Here is a 16,460-nt window from a genome sequence, read left to right as displayed (position 1 = left end):
AATTCAACAGTGGTTTTCAGAGCAAACTCCTGGCCTTAATAATGTGGAATTACTGCCACTTGCTCAAGGCCACCGGTGTCTTTAAATAAATGGCAGTGCCATTGTGGACCTCTTTATAACTGATGTCGAGATCCTATTGGATGGAAGACGTGATCTGGAGCAGGAGCGTTGAGGCCTGGTTAGGGGGTTGACGACCGCCGCCCCCGTGCTGTGCCCTGCAGATTGCCGCGTGTGCCTACCTGCGCTCGCTCGGGGAGAACTGCTGCTGGCTCGTACAGGCCTTCAGCCTGGTGTGCACCATCAAGGGCTACAACCAGGGTGCGCACACACACACTGCACACACGCACCGCCCACACCGCACGCACACGACCCACACCGCATGCACACGACCCACCCCGATCGCACACATGCACCACCCACACCGCACAGACCGCACACACGCACCACCCTCAACATACACACCGCACACATGCGCATGCACCATCCACACCGCACGCACACACACGCTCCACTCACACACGTACCACCCACACCGTACATACAGCACACACTGCACACACCACCCACACCATTCACACCACGCACACACGCACCACCCACACCGCACACACCGCACACACTGCACACACGCACCACCCACACCATTCACACCACGCACACACGCACCACCCACACCGCACACACTGCACACACGTACCACCCACACCATTTACACCGCACACACACGCACCACCCACACTGCACACACCGCACACACTGCACACACACACCACCCACACCATTCACACCACACATACACCAACCGTACACACCGCACATATACCAACCGTACACACCACACAGACATGCACCACCCACACCGTACAATTTTATTTATTTATTATTTTACCAGGTAAGGCTCACTGAGCTACGTAGCTCTTTCTCAGAAACGACCTGGCCACAGATAATAGCTTTATGAAGTGGCTTATCACGTGGAAATGTATTACAGCCAAATTCACTAAACGCGTGATGTTGATTCTAAACGTGGGGGGAAAGACCGGAGGACCCAGGGAAAAATCCCCACGACTGCGGGAAGAACACGCAAACTCCAAATATACAGCAGGTGTCAGGGTCGGGATCGAACCCACGAGCTCCTGCACACCAGGAGAGGTAGTTAACGTCTCGCCACCGCGCTTGGCCGTGACGCCGTGTCCCCAGACTTCCCGGACCCCAAGCTGTGCGAGCTGCCCCGCGCCGAGGCCGGCATCATCTGGGACGCCATCTGCTTCTTCTTCCTGCTGCTGCAGCGCAGGGTCTTCCTCAGCTACTACTACCTGCACGTGGTGGCCGACCTGCAGGCCTCCACGCTGCTCGCCTCGCGGTAAGCCGTGCCCCCACCACTGCCCCGTCCAAACCTAAGGGGGGGCGAAGGCGCGGCCCCCGCGGTTTGCTCGCGCCCGCCGCTGCTGGTTGGAAGGGCCCTCCGCTGGAGAGAGGGAGGTCGAGAGAGCCCCTCTCGAGGGTGTTTGGCCTACTCTTCCACGGTTGGAAGAGGTCGGAGCACCCACACATTGGTCCCCACCGCACCGGACTGGCCCGAACGAACCGCAATGCGAGACGCACAGACGCACAGACGTATGCACGCACAGACGCACAGACGCACAGACGTACGCATGCACAGACGCACAGACGTACGCACGCACAGACGTACGCACGCACAGACGCACAGACGCACAGACGTACAGACATACGCACGCACAGACGCACAGACGCACAGACGTACGTAGGTACGGTCCCTCGCTGGCGCCCGTGTGCCCTTAAGCCTCGCCGATAAAGCGGGTCTCCGGCTGGACATTGAGGGAGGCTTCTCCGGCCGTTCAACGTGCAGAACTAAACTATTTTTATTTTAGCAGGTAAGGCCCACTAAGCTATGCAGCTCTTTTTCAGAAGCGACCTGGCCACAAAGCATCGCCCAACAAAGTGGCTTATCACGTGGACATTTATAGCAGCCAGATACTTGAAACGCGTAACGTTGATTCTCAAAGCGTTCGCAGAGTTGACCGTTGGCGAGATTGCTGCCGTGGTGCTCCCAGCTGTAGACGTACATTGCGACACGGTGGCACTACAACATCCACCACCACTCCACACACTCGCGCCGATCCGCCATTCGTTTTGTACTTGTCAAGAACAGAAGTGCGGCTTGACCTTGGACGGAGCCCCTGAGGGCGTTGCTACGAACCCGGTGACCCAAGTTCAATTCTCGCTCAGTGTAGTCACAAGGTGACCTCCTGCACCTGGCCTCCAAACGGGCGCTAGTCTGCCAGCAGGGGCGATGATTGCCGCTGTGTGTAATACCTATTGAGTCAATTGCCAAATGTGGACAATAACGCGGGCTGACAGCAATCTACGTGTTCTAAACGAAGTCAGGGGGATGTTTAACGTTGCTTTGGGGGAACTGTGTCTGTCCGTGTGTGTGTGCGTGAGGGAGCGGCAGTGTAGCAGTTAGCGCTGCGCTACGAACCTGGCGAGCCGGGTTCGAATCCCGCTCACGGCCAACGCCAGTGACGATTATCTGAACTGGCACCGGGCCTCCCCTTGGTTGACTCAGCCTCAAATGAGTACCTAGTGCGGTGTGTAAACATCATCGTTAGGGAGACAAAGGCGGCCAGGCGTAGTGCTGGCCACCCACCCCTTCGTGTGCTGTGCCGGCCTTCATAGGCACTACTCGCTAACAGCACTTTCCTCAACAGTCTGTTAATGGTATACGGGGGATCTTTGTCTGTGTGTGTGCCTGCGTGTGCACCAGCGGTGCCGAGCTGATCCACGCGGAGATGGTGAAGTCCGTGAAGGCGCGCATGGAGGAGGAGAAGAAGTCCATGGACCAGCTGAAGCGGCAGTGCGTCTCTCGCCGGACTGCCGTGCTTGTGTCCCGTCAATGTCACTCGTTCTTAGAACTCAACGATATATAAGTATTATAATCGCCGGTACGGGATTTGCATTGGAGAAGAGAGACAGAAGTGAAAGCCATGAATATGAACAACAAGAGGGGGAGGAGAGGCCACAGCGGGTGGCATGAGCAGCGCACGTAAAGTTCCGGTTTACCACCGAGTCACTGTCTCTCCGAGTGAAACCAGTTTCAACAAGCGTCTTCCTGCTCGCACGAGTCGTCACCTCGCCCGGATCTGAACTCAGAACCTTTTCATCGCCTGTGAGCTTCGTGCAGCTGATCGATGACGTGCTTGAGAAACGGCGCTTCCTCGTGGCGTTAGGGGTGCCTTGGCGGCGAGATGTTAACTACCTCGCCTGGTGTGCAGGAGGTCGTGGGTTTGAACCCATCCCTGACGCCTGCTGCTGTATATTTGCAGTTTGCGGTGTCTCTCTCCCCCTGATCTCGTGGGTTTTTCTCCGGGTCCTCGGGTTTTTCCCTCAACATTTAGAATCAATGTCACCACACGTTTAGCGTATTTGGCTGCTATAGAATTCCACCTGATAAGCCACTCCTTTGAGCTATCGGTTGTGGCCAGGTTGTTTCTGAAAAAGAGCAATATAGCTCAGTGGGCTTTAGCTGTTAAAATAAACAAAGTTTTAAACTTTATTATTCAGAATGTTCTGGACCCCCATTACGTGCTAATTGTCTCTCCCTCCTTTACTCAGTCCATCGCTTTCCTTACTGTTTTCCCCCTTTGCAACTCTGCGCTCTGAAAGGTTTTTTTTACGTTGTGGGGGCACTATAAACGTTTGTTGTTGTCTGCTGTTGTTGTTGTGATACGGCTTGGCCAGGATGGAGCGGATCATTGCGCGGCAGCAGAAGTTCAAGAAGGGAAAGGAGTCGGCACCGGTCGAGGGTGAACAGGAGCTCACCACACACTTCCAAGGTGCTTCCTTTTCTCTCATGACCTCTCGGCTGCCCCCCTTCAGTTTTAACCCCCCCCCCCCCACCGGTTCCTGGTCCCGGATGTGAACCCAACCCTCAACCCACAGGTTTTATAAAGTGTTTGGCAGTGGCAAAGCACCATTAGCCCCCCTCCCTCTTCCCTATCCGATGAGGCACAGTGATTTTCCAATGAAAAGGTGCCTTTTCCAGGCATAAATCATGACATTTTGGGTGAAGTGAAGTAAAAGCGTTGTTTTTAAAGCATTGTTTTATGTACTTTGAAACTATATTTGTAGACAATACATAAAGGGAGTGTATTGTTAGTACTGTTTGGCCCCTGTTGTCACAGCGGCTGTAACAGAGGCCCACAGGCCTTGAACACAAAGCTGTCCACGACAGAAATCCCTGGGCGAAGGAGAGCAGGTGACATTTATGAAGCATTTTTAGTCGAGTCGCACTCCATGAGCTTGAATACAATGGACGAGGAAAGGGAATTCTCAACGCACACGCCGTGCGAGGAGAGACGGGGGAGGAGGAGGAGGGAGGAGTGTTTTATGTTCCCATAAGGAGAGCTGAGTGCACGGCTGTGAACTCTGCAGGATGCCCGCCGCAGCCAGGCGGTGACTGCCTGGTTAACGAGTGCCAACGCTGCAAAACCCGTCTGGTGTCTGGGGAGTGCAGGGTGCAAACCACGAGTACTGGAAGGCCCTGGAATAGCCTGGAGGGGCCTCGGGATAGCCGGCAGAGTTTGGACAGCGTCACGAGTTGTTGTCGTGCACTCAAGAAATCATGAGCCCTCAGCAGTGGCTCGGTGTCATGATATGTTGTCTCCCTGTCTCTGTGTCTCTCTGTCTCCGTGTCTCTGCGGCTCCCTGCCTCCATGTCTCCCTGTCTCCATGTCTTTCTGTCCATTTCCTTTCCAATCTCTCTATCGAGACACAATATATTGTATTTAATTAAACCGACATCAATGGAGAGTCATATTTACAGTGCATTACAAAGGTGCTACTTGGTTTTTCGTTAACATGACCGACTTTTAAGTGAATTTTAATAATTAATAACTGTCTACGTATAACTATTATTACCCCCGAGTCGTCTCTGCAAGGGGGATAATGAACCTTAATTGGCTGTGACTTGGTTATAAGGAACATCAGAAAGTCCATATGCTTCAATATATGCACACACATAAATATTTGCGTGAATCTGCGTTTATTTTTTTTGCTGTATATTTGTTGCGTTAATGCCATTCATTTCACTCTGGTGCATCTCGTTATTGATATTACCCGCTCAATATTTACGTTCTGAGCCATCTCTCCGCTCAGTGGCGAGTGGTGCATTAACGGTGGTTGTGGTGGGCTGTGGTTGAGCTTCTCCTTCCTTGTGGCTGCCTCCCCCACCCAACCAGTGGAACATTCCATCATGAGCTCATCCATCTTCAGCCATGTGCCTCAACCCACTTGATTGATGGTTGGTATAGACCACTAACACGTACAGGCGAGGGGGTGATTTGATTGCAGTAATACTAAAATCAGTAACATTTATCTGACCTTTATCTGACCATCCACTCTGTTATGAGATGACAGTCGAATTTTCATTTTTTATTCTCAGATATGAAGTTTTTACCAAATTAAGTAAAACACCGAATGACATTTTTAATGTTTGAGCAGCAGGTTCAGTCCACGCATGACCGCCTGGAATCGAACCCAGGCACAATGGTGCCGTGCGGCGTCCCGATCGCTGAGACATACAAGACCACCTCCTGGGTGGTCTGAGCTCGCTTAAACTCGGGGGCCGCATTCTCAGTTGCGGCTCGGCTCTGGCACAACCCTCTAATAGTGAGATTCAGCTCGGCCTTGAGCCACTCGCTCGGCCATGGCTCGGATCAGGCTCAGCTATAGCTCGGATTAGGCTCAGCTCCTGGCAGCTAATATTTAAAATGAAGGATGTTCATTTATAATTTTTTATTTCTCACGTTATTTTTCTAAATATATAATTTATTTGTTACATTTTTTGATTCACGCTGTATATTTTTTGTTTGTCTTGGTTGGCTGATACGAGCAAGTCAGCCTGTGCGTTCCCTGTGAGCAGCACTTACCGTGGCTGCTGCGAGCGACCGAGTGAGTTATTGTATTTGTCGTCGCAATCGTCGTAGTAAAAGCGCAGTGTCTGCTGCTGCTGCACTGTCCACAGTGACATGGAGCCTGCAGAATGGACACTGTGTGGCCTGGGGTGACAAGAAGGCCTTAGGACTCAGGACTGTTTTTTTCTCAAACGGGCCTCCCCCACTGTGGGTCCACCTTCCCCATTGAGCGGTCTTCCTCCTCCATCCACGTGAAGCCCCATGACGCAGCGCTGTGAAGAAGCTGAGACGCACTTCTCCCTCAGCTTAAATGCTGAATTTGGAGTGTTATAAATCTGCGATTGATTGATCAACGAAACATCAAAATGCAAAACCTGTTTGCTGCGAGAAATGGAGTTGGAGAAACCCTGCCTGACTGGGGATCATGGACCCCTTGTTTGTGTAACACGCCGCGTGTTTTTCCCCCCCAGTAACAACACTAACACTGCAAGGCGTGACCTATAACCTATACAAACACGACGATATACGTAGAGTATGTTCACTATAGTATACAGTGTGCTGTTTATTTCGTGTGCTCAGTTTTTTTTCAATCCACCTACGTAAGAACACAAGCAGGTACACTGCTGCAGTCTCAATTCTAAAATGCATTGCGATAGCGTGCCACATGTGATAGCGTGCCACATGCGACCAGTGCCCCGCATGTGGATAGCGTGCCACATGCGACCAGGGCCGGATTCAGGCATGAGGCTTTAGGGGCTGCAGCCCAGGGGCCTCCAGAGATGAAGTGAAAAGTTGTTTCATTTGTGAATGCCAAATTGTATTTGTTGTCAGCCTTGTAAAAATAAATTGTATTTTTCTTTAACTTTGTTTTCCTTTGGAAAATATTACTGGGGGCCTCACAGTACCTGTAGCCCCGGGGCCTACACAATCTTAATCCGGCCCTGCATACCAGTGCCCCACATGCGACCAGTGCCCCACATGTGGTCGTTGTTCACGTAGCAAGGTAGGCACAAATGAGGCACGGGGGCACCCTGCCGTGCGCGAGAGTTAGCCGGCGCGCTCGGCATTCCCACGGCGCCTCGGAGAGAAACCAAAGTGGCTTGTGGTTGTCGCTGGTGGCAGGGGCCCCGATTGGCGACTGTCGCCTCTGAAATCCCACAAGCCCCAGCCCCCCACCGCGGGTTCTCTTGCTTCTCGTAGTTTAGGTAAATGATAGTTTAGCCAAACGGGCCTGCACACACAGTGGTCGCTTTTGGCGGCGTACTTGTAGAAAATGTGACGCGCTTCGTCAAAGATTACCGCAATACATTTTACAATCCGGTATATACGCGGTGTACACACCACGTACGGTGATGTCACGTAGACTGTTGTATATAATTGAAGTGCAGTTGCTGCTTCTGTTTTCTGCAGTGTGGTTATTTACAGGCATGCTCCCCCAAATAGAAATGTGGCAGCACGTTGTACAGTCGCGGTACTCTAGTGCATAACCTCGTGTGTTGCGCGATGATGAAAGGAATTTATCGAGAACATCGGACACAACAATGTTTGCCTCCCCATCGACACGTGTTTATTTGGCATAGTTTAGGCTACCCACAGCACATGTGATCAGCGGATTTCAATCCACATTTTGGCAAAGCCTTAATCCACAAACTTGAGGACAACTGGGAGACCAAATTTGGACATGGTAAAATAAAAAAAATATCAGCAAGATATTTCTAGGATACATAATTTATATAACCTATGCTAAATTCAACTCATTTGTGATCCATATTTACATAAAAAATTCGACTGGGAATACTAAGTGTATTTTTTTGTAATTACAAAAAACAATTCGTAATATTTGCCTAATTTATTGTATACTTAAAAAACATGTTTTTAGAGTACAGGTCCGGTAACTTTATAGTCCACAGATTGTTAGGGCTGCCGCATATTTCTATTTTGTGAACGCAATGCACGTGAGTGTCATCCCTCCGACTAACTCTCACCCCTGTGGGGCCCAGCCCCGGAGGGCGCTGGGAAGGAGAGTGGGGAGAAGGAACCCGATGGCAAGAAGAAGAGGAAGCAGTGGTGGCGCCCATGGGTCGACCACGCCTCCAGTACGTCCCCCTGTAACCGCAACGCCACAGCAGCACTAACAGCTCCACCACTAACACCGATTGCTCTAAGCACGGTAACCTGAGATGTGTTCCTGCCTGTGGCTAATGTCAGTGGTGAGTGATATGTGAAACAGTCTTGGGCTCTTCACCAACCCTTGCTGATCAGCGTGATGAAATATGATGAACAAAAATAAAATAGGTTTTCCTTTTCCAGCAAGAATACGGGAGGTCATCTTCTTGGTTCTTTCGGTAAAGTCACGTAGAAGGGAAATAATAAAATAATAAAAATAAACCATAATAAAATCATTTTCACGACGCAACCAGCCGTCCTCCAGTGAAGAACAGGTCTGTCTGAAGAACAGGTCTGTCGGAAAGACAGACCTGTTCTTCAGTGGCCGAAACGTCGTGAGAATTATTTTATTATGTTTTATTTTTATTATTTTATTATTTCCCTTCTACGTGACTTTACCGAAAGAACCAAGAAGATGAATCCCTGCAGTCACGAAAGCTTTAAATCAAAATTTAATACGGGAGGTGTTGAGATGTTGAAACACCAAATAGACCCTCATTACAAGGTATCGATTCTGCATTAACTACATGGTTGTGGTAAAATGTGCAAAAAACATGCTCTGATTATAACATATGCATTGTCTTTAAAACTGATTGGCCTACACCAGAGACAGCTTTCTTCATGGCCTTGTCTCGTCTATTAGTGTCAGACCAGAGAACAACGCCAAAAGGCGAACAGTAGAAAGGCAATGCGAGCACTTATAGCTTATAGCTTGGGTCGAGCAGTTATATCAGACTTTTATTCCTTGCAAAAAGGTTTCTATTTCGCGTTTTAACATCTTAACACCTGTTTTATTGCCAGAAAAGGTAAAACTTATTCTTATTTTGCATCATTATGGATGCTGGCAAAAAGGACCCATAGCTTAGATAAGGGCTGTCTGTTCTTTGGTTTGTGTCTTAAGAGGTTGCAAGAGAATCTCATGTCTTCATCACTCAGCCTTGTGCTCTCATCGTAACCACCGTCATGACCTGCGCCCGTGGTAACCGTGCCGCACGCCGGCTTCTCATTGATTGCGTTGACATCGGTGTAAGTGCAGCTTACACTGTGAGCATTCGTGAGGAGCGCGCGTGATCCCGTTGTCGTCTCTGGCCGAGACAAGCGATCGAGTCGGCTTGAACCTGTTTTGTGGCGGGGGGGGGGGCACACAAGGGTGGCCGCAGTGGGCGAGCACGTTGCGGTGAATGCGGCTGGAGCGGGCGTGAAAAGGACTGCGGTAAGTGCGTGCGATGAGTGAGTCGGGTTTTAACGAGCGCGCGTGATCCCGTTACTGTCAAGTGGTCCGCTCTGGCGATTATTACCTCTTCGAGACGGACAGTGAAGAGGAGGAGGAGGACGAGGAGCGAGACGGCGCCGCCACACAGGAGAAGAGCGCCTTCCAGGTACTGTCACCGCAGCCTTCCATCGTCCCCCATCTCGGGCCCTCCTCAACCACTCCGCACCTCCTCCGGTTCTGAGCTCCTCCTTTTTTAACTTGGTCTCCGCTCGGCTGAGGCTTGGCTCTGGCTCAAGTGAGCCGGCTCGAAGCCACGCTTACGTATTGCTGGCTGTGGGCATTGTCACTGCAATTCCCAGGATTGCCACGAACTGAGCCCGAGCCAGGCCAGGGCTGAGCCACCTCGTGCATCTTTGAAAGCAACGGAGTGGTCCAAGCCTGAGCTGAGCCTGAGTGTTCGAGACCGAACCAAAGCCGAGTCGCAACTCGGAATACGGCCTGAGGCCTTCTTGTAATGTCCTGGGGTACTCCTAGCATAGCTAGAGTTTCGTGAAAAAAATCTTAACTCAAATTATGAGCGACTCCCAATCTTAATTGGGTCTTCATTTAGTTTCTGAGGTCTGGCCAAATTTTATTCCAGGTTCCTCTCTCGAGTTCCAAGTCCTTGGGGCCTCCCAGACCCTTCCAGTTTATACATAGATTCCACCCTCACACGAAACGTGGCACTTATCACACTCACCAATGGGCCATTGAGTATATTTAGGAGTTTCATAGTAACGGTTAAGATGATAGCAATGACCCCAGGCAGTGATATTCCTCATCACAATAATTGTGGGAAGAATCCCATACTTCCAAGTCATGCTACGAATGTAATTACAGCTGCACAAGGTTTTTTGTTTTTGACACATCGAGGTGTTTACTCCGTGGACGCTTGCCTGAATGTTGTCGTCGTGTATGGCGGCGGCGACGTCGTATGATGATGATGCGTTCGGCCATGCCAGTGCTGCACTGTGCTGTGTTGCAGTTGGCGCGTTCAGCTCAAGGTGGGTATCTCATGACCGCGTGTCCGCACAATGTGATGGTAGTTTTCCAAATGTCCATTGTTTGTTCCGTCAATGGAAATGTACAAGTGGCAAATCTTCCGTATGACTTCTTAACCACGCACGTGAAATGTTTCTATATTTGCAGGTGAATGCGTATTGTATCCAAAGTATTTTCATGTACGGCACAGTGTATGTACCGTGAGTAAACGGGTGTGATTAGTTTCAATGCATACACGATACAGTGCAGCACGGCCAAATATCTTGATGAGTGGCAGTTGAATAATTAAAAAAAATTCTCACAGTATGCCTTTTTGGCATTTGGTTAGCCCATTCCAAAGTAAACACACCTCGCCAATAGCAGAAAGAAAGTCGGCCCCTCTGCAGCGGCGACACTCGGAGCAGTGGAGGTGTCTGCTAAAGTGACGGGCAGGAGAAGTTCCATGGTGTCGTGTCACGGAGGACTTTGATGGCCGACGTAATTCTGGAAATGTGTACTTTCGTCTGGTGAGACGGCACATAAATAGCCACAGCTGAGACCACAGAGACAAGGATGGAAATTCCACATTTGCACGACAAGGGTCATTCTCTCTGTTGGAAGACCAACAGTTGACTTGCCACAAAAAAGGAGGTGACATCACAAACCCAGAAAGGATGAGAGGCGTGAATCGACATTCGACCACAATCTGTTACCATTGTGAGTTGAGCATTCTCACGGCAGTGCCCCTCAGCCCGAATACAGTCACGCCCCGATTTACGTCTCCCCCTTTTTACGTCGTTCCGAAAATATGTCATCACTTTATTATTAATACCACCGCCACTCGATTTGCGTTGCCTCAAGCCACACTCGCGTCGCTGACAGCATCCTCCATCCTTTCTCGATATCTGTCGCCTCTCAGCCTTCACCGCCGACTGCCCAGTAAATAATCACTTGTATTGACGTCGTTTCGATATTCATTGACGTACCTTTCAGGAAACCATCCCCCCGACGTAAGCCGGGGTATTGCTGTACTGCATACCCCTGTACAGATGCTTCATCGTGTATAAAAATACGCACACACGTCAACGTTGTTTACAACCAGGTGTAAGAGTTAATGAATAAAGTATGGTGTCAAGTATCTTAGTGCAGACAAACAGTGCAATTGTCAAAATGAACAGATAATAAAATAATATGTTATCACCACAATAAATATAAATATTGCTTGTAAGAGCAAACATTAAAAACAAAAGCTTGCAGCTGTACATTTGACACATTTGTCAATGTTCCGTGCTCTTGATAGAATTGGAGATAAAAATACAAAAACCCCACAGACATGAGTCGGGCGTTACTTTAACGATCTCTTTATTTTGTTTTGGCTGCCACTCGTCGATACACACACACGTGATTACACGTGCTCACACGTGCTGATACACACGTACGGTGTAATTAATCACCAAAAGGCCATTTGGGAGATTAATCGCTGTGCAATTGATAACTCAGGAAGGTGAAAAGTGGTTTGGCACGGGACGGTTGTGTGTTTGTCATAGCGCTGTGGTTCGTGCCGGGGCACTGACCCAACGTCCCTGAGAATCTGGGTTCGGGCCCAGCCATTGGGCTCCACTCTCCGAGTCACACAAGGAAGGGTCCTCAAGTGAAGCACGTGTTGAGTCTCAGCTGAGCCCAGTCAGGAGTCTGCAAAGCAACCAGAACTCAATTTGGCCACAGCCATTCGTACGATTTGGCCAAACCGAGCCAAAGCCAGAGACTGTAGCCATCCCTACCGTGCAAGTCCAGACACCCATTGAGACGTTTGGAGCAGTTCTGACTTGTCTCGTTCTAGACCTCTTCCCTTTCAAGACTTCTCACGTGGCGTGGCACATGTCGTGACGTGACTGATTATTAACACCCAAGGGAAACAAACCAAACTCGCATGTTCTGGATCTGTAACCGAAATTGACAATAGTTGAGTAAAAAAATATATAAACCTAATTGAGACTGAAGCTGTCAATTCAAAACGTCCAAACGCCGAGTGGAGCTGAAACCGTAGACGGTATTGTTTTAAAACGCCAGTGAGATGAATCCCAACACAGTCCCCCGAAGCCCGCCCTCCGCGGACTCGTGCAAGTCATCGGCCTTCGCCGCCTGACCTTGGCAAGCCCCAGAGCCCCGCTCATCCCGGCCCCCCTCCCGCTCTGGAGGTAGACACAATATTTGTGCGAGTGCCAAGTGGCAGCTGTGTGGCTGGGGGTGGTCGCGCACGCGTCCTGATGCTCGCACAATGCAGGGCCCTGTCTCTGCCGAGCGCCGTCAAACCCCCAGAGATCACGTTAATGCGGCGCATGTGAGCATCGCGTACACGTGCGCGTGTGCGCTCATGCACACGGGCTTTTTTTCGCGTGCTCGCGTGTGTGTGATTGTATGTTAAACACCGTGTATTGTTGTGTACGTGCGTCTGAGTGCCTGTATTGTGCGTGCACGAGTTACACAAAGAGAATTGGGTGTGATGGTGGTGTTGTCGGTGCCACTGCCTTACAATTCTAGCAATGATCGAGGGTTTGATTCCTGGCCATGGCACGCAACATTTAATTGCCTGCTAGACCTGGCCAGGGCCCTCCCGTAGGTTGACTCAGTCTAAAATTAGTACTGAGGTTATGAGTGCGGTGTTTGTGCACGTTTCTTCACTGCTACACTAACCCACTAACCCACTAACAACGCAAGCCAATGCCTGCCAGCTGGCCGCTTCACCACAGAACGGAACGGGTCCGTTGAACTCGGCACGTGTAACTTATCCTCTGTTTTGCGCGAGCTGTTCGAGGGCACACTTCCTGATTATGAAAAATGTTTTAAAACAAAATCTCAGCCAGATTTTTTGATGTTTTTTTTTGCAATTCAAGAGAACAATTCGGCTTCTTTCACTCTCCACGCCCCCCCCCCCGCTCATGAGCTCACGACGCCCTACCGGGTTCACCGAGCCGCTGTCCGGGTCAAATCCCGTCCGCTACGCCCGCTCACGGCGCAGTGTGACGTTACTTTTAGTTACATCACCTTTACATCGAGTTAGTTACATCACCTTTACATCGAGTTAGTTACATCACCAACTAGTTGGTTAAATACGATATTAGGAAGCCACTGGAGCTGTGCACTTTTAAATAATCTTGATTGAAAACTAATTTCTTTAAAACTCGCTTTTTATGTTCAGTTTATTGTCCTTGCCCCGCACCACCGATTAGCGCGGTTGGCTACGTAAGGTGTGAAAGAAGTTCAACATACATACATCACGTTACTTTGGTTACATCACCAAAGCGTGTTGTTATTGTTATTTGCTGTAAAGCAGAGATGAGAAAAAAACAGACGTCTCAGGTCTCCGTTGTGTTTTCGGGTTGTAACACAATCATTGGAACAATTCCTTCGAACTATTCCACTCCTGAAGAAGCTCCCGGCACGGGGAGCGAAACGTCGGACGTCGTGCCGAGCGACGCGCGACCAAAATATAAACTCTCTAAACCCCGTTTGCACATCCATCTGTGTTAATGACTTGTGTGTTATATACATGCCCATAGATTATTACGTGGGCGTAATTACGTAGTGTACTTGGGTTAGGGTATAGCTGTGTAGATTGAAGGTGACCCTCTCCAGCGATGCTTATGCAGTTTAAGTCGCAACCAATCTCCCCGCTCCTTTCAATGAACATCAATGCATGTTCACGAGTGTACATGTATCCACTGTACATTATAACATGCATGTGGACATGTGTATGTGTGTACATGCACGCCAAGTATTGCCCTGTAGACAGATATACACACAGGGAGAGATACGTGAAGAGACGGACACTGGAAGAGACACGAGAGGGACGTATGGATACAGAGACAGGACAGATAGACGGAGAAATGCAAATTAGACGTGGAGATGCAGATAATTGTACACTCAAAGATACAAATATCGACGTAAGGGGTAAAGACGCTCGGAGCAACGGGGAGAGAGACATCGACACGCAGACACAGAAACACGACATGCGCGCAAAGAGACAGGCACAGAAACAGACATGGAGACACAGATACATGGAGAGGGGTAAAGATAAATGCACAAAGCACACCCCGGGAGACGGACCCGGGGACAGATTTGTAGAGACATCATTTTTGGGGCACTAAATACTTCGCATGGAGGGCTCGGCGCTTACGGACATGTTGCATGGCATCAAGTTGGCGCAACACACACACGTATGCACACGTGTGTGTACACGCACGCGTATGCGCGCGCACACACGCACATGTGTTTTGCACGCGTGCGTGCGTGTGCACACCGCACGTTTGTACGTGCACAGAGGGGTGCATGAGTGAGTGCAAACGTCGAGACGAACTCGTGCGTGTGCGTGCACCAACACATCCCACGTGTGTGTATGCACACGATGACGTGTCCTCTGTTGTATTTGTCTCCGTTGTGATGCCGACCTCTCGCTGACTAAGCGGGGTGATTGGCTGAACCACCCCCTTCCCCTCCACCGTTCCAATAGAAATCTGTGGAAGTGCCTCATTACTGACGGGGGTCACAGCCCTTCACCGTTCACACTTCACACGTGTGTGGTGGTGGCGGCGATTATCTTCACTCGGAGTGAAACTTTCAGTTGCACCGAGACACCCACACTTCGACTTGGCATGATGAGGCACAGGTCGCGAACTCTCGCGATCGCTGCTTCGGAGGCGAGGTGCTCGAGATGGTTTTGCGAGCCTCCTGTCATGGACTACGTGATAAGATATTCTTTGGTTCTTTCGGTAAAGTCACGTAGATAGAAAATAATAAAATAATGAAATATGAATACAAAAGTAATTAAAAAACAGAATTTGTATACATTTTTTTTATTTTTTTGTAATTTTTATTTTATTATTTTCTATCTACGTGACTTTACCGAAAGAACCACATCATATGAATGCCTGCAGTCACGAAAGTTTAAAGTAAAAATTTACATGATAAGAGTTTTTTTTAAATAGCGGCTAATTTTGTGCGAATGGCTAAATTTCTCAAAACCACATTTTAAAAATATCCAACGACATATATATAAAACTAAAAGTTACGTACTCTAAGATATTACTACTGAACATAAAGTAGTCAGTGTAGCTTGTAAGTGAGAATCACACAAGACGGTTTTACTGGGCAGTAAGCGTCATCTGGTCCAACCCATGTGAGACTAGGCTCTAAGGAAAGCTGTCTCGGGTGTGGACCAATCAACTTCAAGGACAGTGCACATTATCAGAGTTATGTTCTTTTGTTTGTATTATGACTGCAGGTATTGCGGTCTATGCAAACATGACTCCTTGTAAAAAGGTGTCAGTTTTGTTGCCAGATAGAAGGGTAAAAAACCAATTATCAGGATTTTTAGTCTTCGTGCTAAATGAAGCCCGCGGCACCATTCCCGAAGGCGCGGAAACCGCCCGGACTGTGCTTGTCAAATCGAGCTTTGGTCGTCGGCTCTTTGCTCTGGCCCTGGAGTCGTGGCGAGCGAGGCGAGGGGGGGGAGTGAATGATGGGAACCGTTGAGGTCGGCTGTGTTCCCAGTAGCTCACTCCTGCCACAGCCGGGGATGTGTTTCCGGTAAGTGATGCGGAGCAGTGTGGGGGGGGGGTAGGTTAGCGGAGGGCGAACACTCGATGGGGCAGAGCCTTCACTGCCGTACTTCTATGGATTTCTATTGCCGCTGTGCTTTCTCAATGCAAATGCTCAATGTTCTGTGCTATGAGATTGCATTACGTGCGTGCGAACTTTCTGCAACCGGCTTACTAATGCTGACTAACCCTTGCTTCCCATCCTCCCCCTACTCGACCCCCCCCCCCTCCTATAGCAAGCGCTGGGAAAGATTATTTCCGCATTAATAGCCTTGCCAAAGTCAATCCTTTCCCTGCCTGGCCGGATTCTGCGCTGGCTAGTCAGGGCCTTCAAGGTACTACGAACCCACTCACGCGAGCGCCCCACGCCGTACCCACGCTCCCGCCCGCCCGCCCGCGCGTGCCACCCCACTGCTCCCCCAGAGCCCCCTTTGACCCGGCCTCTTTGGTGGTTGACTCTTAATTTTAAAAGGGGAGCACCGTCATTTCGCTTCACGTCGCCCGGTGCCGATAAGCCGCAACGTCTTTTGA

The 16,460-nt window shown here is 49.8% G+C and overlaps 1 protein-coding gene across 1 annotated transcript in view; it reads left to right on the top strand.

The window, feature by feature from the left end:
* The window catches only part of LOC144732241 (piezo-type mechanosensitive ion channel component 2-like), a 135,790-nt gene that overhangs the window by 77,096 nt on the left and 42,234 nt on the right, over positions 1–16,460 (top strand). Inside the window, exons 27-32 of the mRNA XM_078613639.1 lie at positions 222–318; positions 1,198–1,360; positions 2,786–2,875; positions 3,760–3,854; positions 7,934–8,029; positions 9,375–9,478. Of these exons, the coding sequence (XP_078469765.1) occupies positions 222–318; positions 1,198–1,360; positions 2,786–2,875; positions 3,760–3,854; positions 7,934–8,029; positions 9,375–9,478 (645 nt within the window). The remainder of the gene's footprint in view (positions 1–221; positions 319–1,197; positions 1,361–2,785; positions 2,876–3,759; positions 3,855–7,933; positions 8,030–9,374; positions 9,479–16,460) is intronic.

Source organism: Lampetra planeri, chromosome 42 (assembly GCF_965212315.1).
Source record: "Lampetra planeri chromosome 42, kcLamPlan1.2.h2, whole genome shotgun sequence".
Taxonomy (NCBI): Eukaryota; Metazoa; Chordata; class Hyperoartia; order Petromyzontiformes; family Petromyzontidae; genus Lampetra; species Lampetra planeri.
The sequence above is the reverse complement of the archived record's forward strand: the minus strand, read 5'-3'. Positions and strand labels throughout refer to the sequence as shown.